This window comes from Cajanus cajan, chromosome 3 (genome assembly GCF_000230855.2).
Source record: "Cajanus cajan strain Asha chromosome 3, NIPB_CcT2T_4, whole genome shotgun sequence".
Taxonomy (NCBI): Eukaryota; Viridiplantae; Streptophyta; class Magnoliopsida; order Fabales; family Fabaceae; genus Cajanus; species Cajanus cajan.
The window spans coordinates 80,953,059-80,964,776 of NC_138519.1; the positions used below are offsets into that span (position 1 = coordinate 80,953,059).

At 34.6% G+C, this 11,718-nt stretch overlaps 1 protein-coding gene across 2 annotated transcripts; it reads right to left on the reverse strand.

Annotated features, from left to right (window-relative positions):
* Positions 1 to 1,262: 1,262 nt before the first annotated feature.
* On the reverse strand, positions 1,263 to 10,365 carry LOC109807745 (bifunctional aspartokinase/homoserine dehydrogenase 2, chloroplastic). 2 transcript variants are annotated; one of them, XM_020370344.3, is made up of 18 exons: positions 10,152 to 10,365; positions 9,864 to 9,919; positions 9,292 to 9,672; positions 9,115 to 9,203; positions 8,689 to 8,992; positions 8,518 to 8,570; positions 8,212 to 8,426; positions 8,035 to 8,122; positions 7,834 to 7,947; positions 7,128 to 7,226; positions 5,032 to 5,226; positions 4,496 to 4,581; positions 3,837 to 4,062; positions 2,862 to 3,007; positions 2,487 to 2,622; positions 2,006 to 2,089; positions 1,825 to 1,917; positions 1,263 to 1,715 (listed from the first exon to the last, which is right to left on the reverse strand). In XM_020370344.3, the coding sequence occupies exons 1-18, from the start codon at positions 10,304 to 10,306 to the stop codon at positions 1,470 to 1,472; spliced, it is 2,766 nt and encodes a 921-aa protein (XP_020225933.1). In that variant the 5' UTR covers positions 10,307 to 10,365; the 3' UTR covers positions 1,263 to 1,469. The 2 variants fall into 2 exon arrangements, with proteins under 2 accessions (XP_020225933.1, XP_029129263.1); XM_029273430.2 differs by lacking the exon at positions 10,152 to 10,365 and having other exon boundaries at positions 9,798 to 9,896.
* Between the last annotated feature and the right edge of the window lie 1,353 nt (positions 10,366 to 11,718).

Consider the following 11,718-nt stretch of genomic DNA (forward strand, 5'->3'; position numbering starts at 1 on the left):
CTCTTGGTTTGCAACAAAAATCCCTATGACCAACAATGTTTTGTTTATATTGTTGTCAACATGACAAAAATTATTCATTTTAGTAAATTGTTATTTAAATATTTTATTTTTGTAATTTTAATTTTTTTAAGTTTAAATATAATTTTTGTTCTTGTTATTTACTGCCTTTTCACTTTTAGACTCCATAAATTTTTTGTTACTATTTTATCTCTAACTTTTAACAATGTTTTAAAAATAGTCTTTACCCTCAATTCTCCTTTAAAAAACCCTCACCCTCACTCTCACGATCACACATACACTCTCTAATACAAATTTGGCATCACCAAACCCTAAACCTTCAAGTCCTAACCTAAATCCCTCCAATGAAGAGTAATTTTTCACAATTTATGATCTCAACAATAACCTTATTCATCCTCAATGACCATTATCTTTGCAAGGTCGCCACCGGCCAACATCTCATCATAGAGGAGTTTGACCTCAAGTTCAATTATTTCCCCATCCTAAAGGAGATGCTAGAGCATCCACTAGCACTATCACCAATGTTACTTCCTCCAAAGCCAAAAAGAACTACTAGTTGGCTCAAGACATTAAGACCATTGCCATTTATCACGATCACTGCCTAAACATCAAGAGGGACACCTCATCGAAGAAGGAAGACCATTGGTCCAACTTCATCACTAACAATAGTTAGGATCCAACATTTAACAACTTAGAAAAGATATACGTGAAGAATATAATGAAGTGTATTTTGGAATTATCTAAAAATATTAAAATCAATTTATTGTGACAATGATGAAGTGGAATATAACAAATATAAAATGTATTTTATTTGTTACATAAAAATATTTTTAATGAAAATTGATGATAAAAACTATTTTTGAAATGTTACAAAAGATTAGAAATGAAGTGACAACAACAAAAAAACTTGGAAATTAAAAGTGAAAAATTAATATATTTAATTTTTTATTTAAACAAGTTAAAAAGGCTTTTGGTTGTCATCTTTTTATTTTAGGTGTGATATATAATGTTAATATGAGGTAATAAGAAAATAGATTAAAAAAAATAATAATAAGAGATATTAATCAAGTATTTAATATGTAAGAAGTTTATATATTATAAGTCAAATTTATTTTATGAGTAATAATTTTTAAACACCTAATTTTTTTTTAAATACTTCATAATATTTTTTATATATTTCTCTCTATCTCTTTGGATGAATTTCATACTTAAACGTGGTGGATACTTCGGACGACAAAGAAGACTTAGATAGAAAAACATAGCCTTTTTTCCATAAAAATTCATCCTATGATCGCCTTTACTATACAATAATTACATGATAAATCACCATCATTCAGTTTAACTGTAATGCATATGTTAAAGTCCTAATTATTTGTTATAGTGATTATTCATATATATCACAGCACACCCATTAAAAGTTACAAAAAGAAAGCAAGGAGAGAATGCTTAATCTATGATGGAGCACCAAGATATGATGCAAGTCGTAAAATGTCACTGAATATTCCGCCAGCTGTTACTTGGGCACCAGCTCCAGGTCCACGAACTATGAGAGGCTGATTTCTGTATCTTCTTGTTGTGAACGCAATAATATTATCTGATCCAGATAGTTGTGCAAATGGATGATCCTTCTTGTATCTTCTCAGCTCTACCACTCCTTTTTGGTTAGTCACGTCCACCACTCCCACGTATCTCAACACCTTCAAACATAACATGCTCTTAGAAAACTAAAACATGAATTATTGTAGCTATCCTTTTTCCTAGTGGTTTAATCTAGATTCCAGAATAATGTCTAGTTTAGTTACTCACTTCCCCAGCATTCTCCGAATCTTGTAATTTCTCCGTTAATTCCTGGTCAAATTTTGGCAATTGTTGCGTGAAGTCTTGAGCTGATGCACTAGCCTGCGAGAAATCATCAACATATTTATATCAAGTGTATAGTACACAATAAAACTCAGAACTGTCTAGTTTATTACAAATTGGTTCTTACTCTTAATGGTTCTGGCACAAGATTTTCAACGGGAATATCAGAAAGCTCTAGCTTCAAACCTGATTCCCTTGCAAGAATTATCACCTGTAGAACCACGGTAATTTTAATGTCAAATAACCATGAACAAATTAAAGAATATTGAATTAAGCTTATATAGCAAATATCATGAATCAAAATAACATTGTCACTATCCTAAATGGTCCAACTAGTTCTCATAGCAATATAGCATCATGTCACGTGTCTAGCTACCATCCAACATATTACTTGGTCATAACATTCTTTTATACATTATTTGAATAAACCAAACTCAAAAGCATCGACGTAATTTGATTTGGTTCAATTGAATTACAGCCCTACTCATAATTCTCAATCTAAGCATCTATGAATATCGAAACTCATCAGATATCAAGCTCAAGAAGACATTTTATAGACAAGACAATAAAATGTTGTAGATATGTTAAATAAATGTACATTGTACTACCTTTCTAGCAACATCAGTTCCAGACAGGTCATCCCTTGGATCGGGCTCAGTATAACCTGCATCCCTTGCTTCAGCTACTACCTCACTAAAAACCCGTCCATCTTTGAAGTTATTAAAGATGTAACTCAAAGTCCCACTGCAAAATCATAGGCAATACCATGAAGTAAGGTTGAAAGCATAAGATCAAATGAATAAAGCCTATAGACATGCATGAGTGATCCATAAAGTAATGTTCTTGCAATTTATTTTTTCTCCTCGGTGAGCAAAAAGTGGACAATATATAAGACTGAGTGCAACAGCAGAATAATCCAAAAGTCTGAAATTGTCTAATTCACAAAAAGAGACAAGTGGAGATAGAATAGTTTCAAAACGAACCTGAAGATACCTTCAATTTGCAATATTCTGTCACCAGTCTCAAGAAGACCACGTAAAGTGCTGATAATTGGAAGACCAGCCCCAACAGTAGCTTCATAGAAGTAATGTGTGTATGATTGCCTCTGAAGGGCTCTTATCCTCAAATACTGGCCATGGATGCAAAGAGTAAAGGTGAGAGACCCAAAAGTAGTAACTTAATATGAAGCAAACGATAAAAGAATAATAGTACAACAATTAGAGATTATAGAAAGGATAGGAAGGACTTTAAGAAATACAACATTTCTGAATGGATTGTAAGGGGAAAAAAACATCGAAGTTGTTCAATTAGAAGACTAAGATCCCCAGCCCAATTCCCACTGCACCTTACAATTTCAGTTTATTTTATGATAACTAATGGTATATGCTATTAACTAAGTATACGAAGGTGAAACATCTGTCATAGTGTAACAGCAACAAATTTCCAAATTGCCAAAAAGATGCCCAAAGAGTACATGTTGCGCACTGGTTGACATAACATGCTAGTGCGACAACATATGCTTAATTTGCACTTGCTCTCAAAAATCATTATTTAAAGTCTTCTACATGAGATAAAGTTAGGAAACTTGTACAACTAGAAGATACGGTTTTCTTTAAGTAATGACGTGACTTTATAATTAAGGGGAAAAGTTATCATTCTGGTTGATGCATTAGCCGTTAACTAAAAAAACTTGAAAAATAAAACAAACAAACTTGAACCAATTGGTACGGGGATCTCTAGTTTCAGCAGAGTACTATGTACTATTCGATTAAAAAATGGGATTGTGATCCAAAACTAAAGGGGATAATACAAAAGTTACATAACAAAAATGCAGTCTATGTCACAATAAAAAGGACAATAACAACAACAAAAGGCTTATTCCACCATATGACAAGTCATAATAATGACAACAACAAAATTCATACATAAGGACACTAAGGTGGATTATTTCATCTTACCTCATTAAGTGGTCCTGAATTTGCCTTCTTATTGGGGGTGACAACATGTATTCCTTTGCGCAGCCACTCATCGTAATTGCTTGCAATGACGGAGTCAGCTGTGCAGTCCACTAAAACGGTGTTTGGTATAAAATGATTTCCATGCACATGTTGAACAAATTTTTCCAAGTTAGCCACTTCTCCTTTTTCTTCTCTAAGTTCTCTCCATTTATCTAAGTCGATGCCCCTAAATAAAGAAATTGTAGTTCAGATAATTGAATGAAAACCAAAGCAATATGTTCAATACTCAATAGAGAAGAGATAACCATCTCCATCATCGGTGGAATTTCCTTCTTCATGATGAGAAAAAATGATTTGACAACAGAATCATTTGTTCGACATTACACGTCTTCATTTTAAGTGAAAGTTGGTTACTCTAAGTTGCTGACAGAGCTTGAGCTTTAACAGTTGATTAGATTAGAGGTATGATGGCTTATGATTCTAGTACGATGTTCTGTTGAATTGGAACTAAATGCTCATGAGCTTAATCACTGTCCTTATACTTCCTTTGGGATAGTGTCGTTTTTCTTTTCTTTTCATTTTGGGATCGATTATATACCAGTCTCATATAATGTCAATTATTTGATGTTCAAATGATAAAACTGAATAATTTGACTTACGCATCATCATCAAGGAGCATCAACTTTGAACCCATGATGCCCATTACACGCAAATCAATGTTGAATTCTTCTTTCAGATTTGCAGTCTGCATAATGTTACATAATTTCGGGATAAGTTAATACCAAGAGGTCATGTTTTTTACAGTACCAAAATTTAATAACATCAACCGATAGAACTTTGCTTTCTACAAATGATTGTGAGAATTATCATTTACTTTTTAGAACTTAAATCAGAAAATAAAAAATAGGGACATTCCAAAATAAAGCAAAATATTATAAAGATACTTTGCGTTCTTATGGACTGCGTCCATTGTTCTCATTTTTAATCATGGCAATATATTAATTATCATAATATCATCTTCCAATGGTGAATTCAGATAAGCTTTATATATTTTTAAATTCTTAGTTAAAATTAAATTCATTAAGAAATTTCACTTTTGAAAGAAATACTTATTATATATCCCCAAAAAATGCAGGAAGAACTGAAACATTAATTATGGAGACATACAAATTAAATTATCTACAAAAAAATTTACCTGATCCCTTAGCTGGTCAAGCAGTGTGCTTCCAATTAATCCAGGTCCAATAATGCCCATTACTATGGTGGTTTTTGAGAGATAAAATCTGGAATGAACGGCCCGTAAAGCCTTTATAGAATCCTCTCGCTTAACAACTACTGTTATGTTGTACTCAGAACAACCTTGTGCTACAGCACGGACATTTATGCTGGCCTGTTTTAGTAACAAGTTTGAGTAAACACAACTTAAACAAATCAAAAAATATATATAACTACGCATTGCAAACGAAAAGAGGAGCCTAGAAGCCAAAGCGTTCGTTAATTCAATGCCGTGTATATTCAACTTTGATGTATAAGGTTTACATCATAATTCCTGATTTCTTGTATATATTTGTTTCGTAACATTATTTTGATCTGGATCAATTAATGGTGATTATTAAGTTGTTTTAGGCACAATTTCACTCCTTTTGTTTTGAATCAAAATCCAATATTTTATTTTATTTTATTTTGCGCTTTGTAATTGATTAAACATATTCCTTTGTAGGTCAAGGACGAGAGAAAAAATGAATCAAATGAAGAGGATCTTGTTGGGCCCGCTAGTCCACCCGTTCCTCCACCATAGTATGATATTGTCCGCTTTGGGCCCAAGCCCGCACGGTTTTGTTTTTGGGCTCCTTCCCAAAAGGCCTCATACTATGTGGAATGGTGGACACTTATAAACTAGCCAATGTTCCTTCATTTTACCGATGTGGGACTTGGGATGAATCCCAACAAACCTCCCCTCAGACCAAGGACCACATGTCTCGTGATCTCCTCCCCTCAAGCGATAATCCGTCACCATGTCACCATCTTGTACCGCCGTTAACTCTACGGGACACGCCGCCTGAACACCACAATATCAGGAAGACTTTCGACACAAGGCACCAAGTTCGAATCTCCATCGCGAGGCACAACACTGAGGGTCTTCCCGCATCAAACCCAGACGAACCGTTGGCTCTGATACCACTTGTTGGGCCCGCTAATCCACCCGTTCCTCCACCATAGTATGATATTGTCCGCTTTGGGCCCAAGCCCGCACGGTTCTGTTTTTGGGCTCCTTCCCAAAAGGCCTCATACTATGTGGAATGGTGGACACTTATAAACTAGCCAATGTTCCTTCATTTTACCGATGTGGGACTTGGGATGAATCCCAACAGAGGAGTCAGAGGGTTCATGGAAGGTCATTGAAGACAAATGGGACAAAGTCCATTGCCTTAAATTCGCAGAGAATTTTCCATTTTAGAAGTAAAATCACTGCATAAAATTTGGTTAAGTGAAACCGAAGTGGCTTAAGCGAATTTACATCGCAGAAGAATCCTCTCTATCATAATTTTGCTTAAGCGAGGAGTAAAGGGCTTAAGCGAATATACAAGAATGGGTATTGGAGTCTTCCTACAAATAGTTGGTCAATCAAAATCCTTTCCAAACAAGTTTGTAAAATTCAAAAAAAAAAAAACAGAGAGAGAAATAAGAGATTCTTAAGCCTTTTGCAAGTTAGAAATAAATATCCTCTTACATTGTTTTAATTTATCTATACATGAAGAAAAACTAATAAAGATTGGAGTAATATGTAATAGATCCTAAGTTTAAACCCCTGTCAATCTAATTTTGATAGATAATAAAAAAGGAAAAAAAAGTATATATGAAGCAATCACACAATAATAAATGTCTAATATATAACTGATGAATAATACTAAGACTAAGATTGTTAGGTTAAAGTTGTGTTATTATTGAATTTCATTAATTTTATGGTTTGGTTTATTGTTTTGATCATTAGTTTATTTAATTTCAATTCTTATCCAAATCTCCCATTTTCCTTTATTATTTGCTTGAATTTCATAAAGAAGTAAATTTTACTAATCTTTATAAATTCAACCCTACTCACTGTTATATAAAATTATTTTACAAAGATATAAAATTAAATTTTTTGATTTTTACACCCACCAAAAAATATTAATTCATCTACGTCTCATTCAAACAAATAAATGCTTGAAATAAATTGCACATAGATAATTAAATTACAACATGGCAACAATAACTTTCATATACTACTAACATAAGCCACAATTTCCTGACCTTAGCCAATGCATCGAAAAGGGTGGCACTAACTCCTGGAGTACTTGCCATTTTCTGGCCGACAGCGGCCAAAACACTACAATTTGGAATTATTGCAACCTGAGAGGTGGCAACATAATTTAGACCGAAATAGAAATAACAAAGTTTAACATAATGAAATGCATAAGTGACAAAATATATAAGCACATAAAAACTAATAAGGAAGAAAGCTTCCATTTAGGACACGAGTTAGCTAGGGAGCCAAAGGTATCTATACCATGCAACATATGAGAAATTAATTCAACATTAATGCAGTAGGTCCCTAATTCACGTTCAGAACTTCTAAATAATTAAAACGTAGATCCTAGGTCCTTGAGATATTATAGAAATTCTTTCATCATCCATGCATCAGCCAACAGTTTTTCGGTCTCAATTAATAGTTAATATATCACTGATATTTCCTTCCTTTTACTATACCATATTAAATGGCCTATATTTAGAAGATTTATTGCATGCTTATTCTGCTTTTAATAATGAGCTAAACAAAGAAAAATAAGGAAAAAATTATATCAGTCTTCAGCTTTATACCCTTAAAAATTCCACAAATAAGATAAATCTTCTTAGTCTTGACACTTGAATTATGATATCACATCACTATTGAGCAATAGAATTTGATTGCAATCAAATTGAAGTTAGCTTGTGATTGTATCAGAACTAGATTCGGAACCTGAGAAAGACGACCAGCATCCAAAGCGCCATGAAATACAGACTGCAACGCCTCAGCAACAGCTTGCACTTCTTTCTCGGGCACAGCAAAACACACAGAATGCTCACTACTAGCCTACACGGTTAATTGTCATAGAACTTAGAAGTTCCATATATATAACTGGAAAATTTAGCAAAAAGCAGCATAAGATAGTGAGTGCACCTGAGATATCATTATAACATTAGCTGCAACGTCTTTTACTGCACTAAAAATAGCACTGGCTGTACCTGGAACACCAGCCATTCCAGTTCTGCAAAAGGAAACAATGAGAAACCTTAGACTCTACAACTTGTTGGAGTCAAGTATAATAAAATAAAATAACTTCAATTCATGACTCACCCCTCCACATTTACAAGTGCCAAGTTGTCTATTGTTGTAAAGCCTTTGACATAATTTTTTAATATTAGACTATCTTCATCACCAATAATAGGAGGATGGCAGATCTTTGTTCCAGAAGCAGAGAGGTTAAAAATATTCCTTATTACAATGGGTATGCCATACCGAATAACTGGGACTATTGTGCGTGGATGTAAGACATTGGCACCAAAATAAGACTGCACAAGATGCATGAGTTCGGAAGTTAATCTCCTGAATTTTATGGTCACAAACACAATTAGCTTTGACACTTTCCAGAGAACAACTTACCATTTCCCATGCTTCTTGATAAGACAATGTCTTCAAAATCACAGCATCACCAACTGAACAACATATTTATAATAAATTAAACCCACACTAAGGTTGTCGAACATATATAAGACAACAAAAGCAACATCACTATGCCAATAGTAAAGAAATAAATGGAGGAGCAGAACAAACCTTTTCTAGGATCTGCACTATACACACCATCAACATCTGTCCAAATTGTGACCTGGCGAGCCCTAAACAAAGCACCCATAATTGCTGCCGAGAAGTCACTTCCATCTCTCTTGAGAGTAGTAGGAATGTTCTGAGGTGTGCTTGCAATAAATCCCGTGGCAACAATTACTTTACATGGATTTAGAGAGTACCATTTCTCAAGTCTTCGTTCAGATTCCAAGTAGTCAGGGTCAACTTGATCAGAACGAGTAGGATTCACAATAAGGACCTCCCTTGCATCCATCCATTTGCTGTCAATCCCATTCTGCAGAATGAAAGGAAAGCAAGATGCAATCAGCACAATTAGGATTAGAAGAAAATATATATATATATATATATATATATATATATATATATATATATATATTTCTTATTTGAAATACATACTTTCTTAATCACTAAAGACAATATCTGTGCAGACCATAACTCCCCATGTCCCACAACAAAGTCAGTAAAGGATTCAGTTGCATGACCAGCTGCAAGATATTAAGTATGTTAGGTGGCTTTTTGGTTCAATGAGGGAATGAAAAGACAAAAATAATGAAAGAGAGAAGTTAGGGGCACCTATGTATATGGCTTGAAGCATGGCTTTGAGGTCACTGATGTCTTGATGCAACTGTGATAAGAAAGAAGCAAGATCCTTTCCAGCAAGTAGGTCCTCTGCAGTTGAGCTATGCTTCTCTAAAACTGCATCAAGTGCAGAAACATACGACTCATCTCGGGATTGAGCCTTGTAGATAAGATCATACATCATATCCGTCACTTTTGACATGGCAGAGACCACAACCAATTTCCTTTCAGAATCATCGTCAATAATTATGTTCGCAACATTCTTTATTCTGGAAGAGTTTCCCACACAGGTTCCACCAAATTTGTGGACAGACCAAGTTTCTCCTTTGGGAATCCGTTTTTCTTTTTCCTCTACGGCTACATCCACCGAAACATCTGCCAGTAAATGAAGAAAAACTCACTACATTACACTCACGGTGTTGCATACCTTGTGCAAAATTACAATAATGCAGTCCTATGTATATATGCTTAAATTAAGAGTGTTTTTAGAACTTTTTTACCGGTTTTTTCGATAGAGAGAGAAACTCTCAAAAAGTTATTCTAAAGCCTGTGTCTAAAGTGTGAACCTGTAGTTGAAGCTCGTATTATGGTGCTTCGTGGTGACTCTCTCCCCCATGGTAAACTATCACGAAGAAAAAGAAAAGAAAATCTGTGAGTGGACAAGGGCTACTTTGGAAGGGATAAATAAATAAATTAATAAAAAAAATGTAGGACAATGTACAGCACATCACATGTGTTATTTAATGATGAGTCCAAGGTTGTTTTGCTTTACAACACAACAGAAATAAAATGTAGGAAAGTGATTACAGGCAACATAATTTTCAAAATGAGACAGTGGTTTTTGGTGAACATACCTAAGGGAATGTGAAGAAGTGTGGAGCGAGAGTGGACACTGACATGGAAGAGGGTTGTTGCGGCGAACAGAATGTGAAGTGTTTGGAGTTGGAAGAGGAATGCAGTTGAAGGAATGAGAGATCACAGGGCAGAAAGACACCATTTGCAATGGCATGAATGTGCAGAAAGGACAGTGTTGTTAAGTTTGGCTATTTCACTTACTTATAACCAATGAATCTGAAATACGGAACACTTGGAATAAGACACAGATTGAGTTGTTAAAAGAGTTGGAATCTTAATTAATTGTGCAGTTGTTTTAAATGTTAAAATTTTGTGGATTATAGTAATTTTATCAGAGATGGAAGGGACACCATCTCACGTGAAAGAGACATGGGATCTGAAAATGAAAATGTGACACCACAAATAAAGTTTGTCTATTTATTAATTGATTTGTTTTCAGCCTTTGGTTACCTTAGGCTTAGACTAATAATTCTCCACGCAGTCCCAGACCCAGAGTCAGTCCTCAATTATTTCAAGGAATCGTGCCATTAAGTTCGCAGATAAATTCATGTACCGTACTGAAAATGACAAGTCCCCCAACACTAGCCAGTAGCCATCCACATTCACATTATATAGTGATAGGATACATTTTCTACCGTTCAAAACATTTTTTTCATTCACCCAAATTCATCTGTATGAGAACTAGAATATGAAAAATGAGACTGCCGTATTTAGTGAAATTTATGTAAATTTCTTGAATGAAAGAGGATATATTCTCTCCCTCCGCCGCATACGAACGCGCATCTCTGCTGCATACGAACGCACTTTCCGTCATTGCAGCTTCCGGCGTTGTCGTTGCAGCTTCTAGCACCGTCGTCGTAGCTTCCGGCGTCGTCCCTACAGTTTCCGACGAACACCCACTAGTCACCATCGTCGTGGTGATTGATAAATTTAGATCTTGTTTTATGTTTTTGATTTGTGGACGTGTTTTCGACTTTTTAAGATTTGTATTATGACATTTTATTGTTGTTATTTGACTTATTTCAAACTTAGAATGTTGAAATAGTGATATCATATTGTGTGTTTATGTTTTTTAATATCTTTTAATATTAAGAAGACTCTTACGAATTTACGAGTCGAGTCTATGAGAGCTTCACGAGTTTGTGTAGACTAGAGCTGTCAAAACGGGCCAACCCGGCCCATGTGGGCCGGCCCACCTTGACCCACTTTAAAAACGAGCCAACCCAACCCGGCCCACTTGTAATTTTTTCAAAAAAAATTTGGCCCGGCCCGGCCCACCACGGGTTGGTGGGTTATACGGGCCAGCCCACCAGCCCACCAAAAATTAAAAAAAAATTATTAACAAAATTCAAAATTTTAAATTAATTATAAATTAACATAATAGTCATAAAATTAACATCATTAATAGTTATAAGTCATAATTCATCATACAAAATTAAATACAAATCATGATAAAAGTTTAAAATAAAAATTTTCAATATATCATCATACAAAATAAACTACAAATCATATTCAAATTTTTATTGAAAAAAAAATGGTGGGTTGGTGGGCCACCCGGCCCACCAC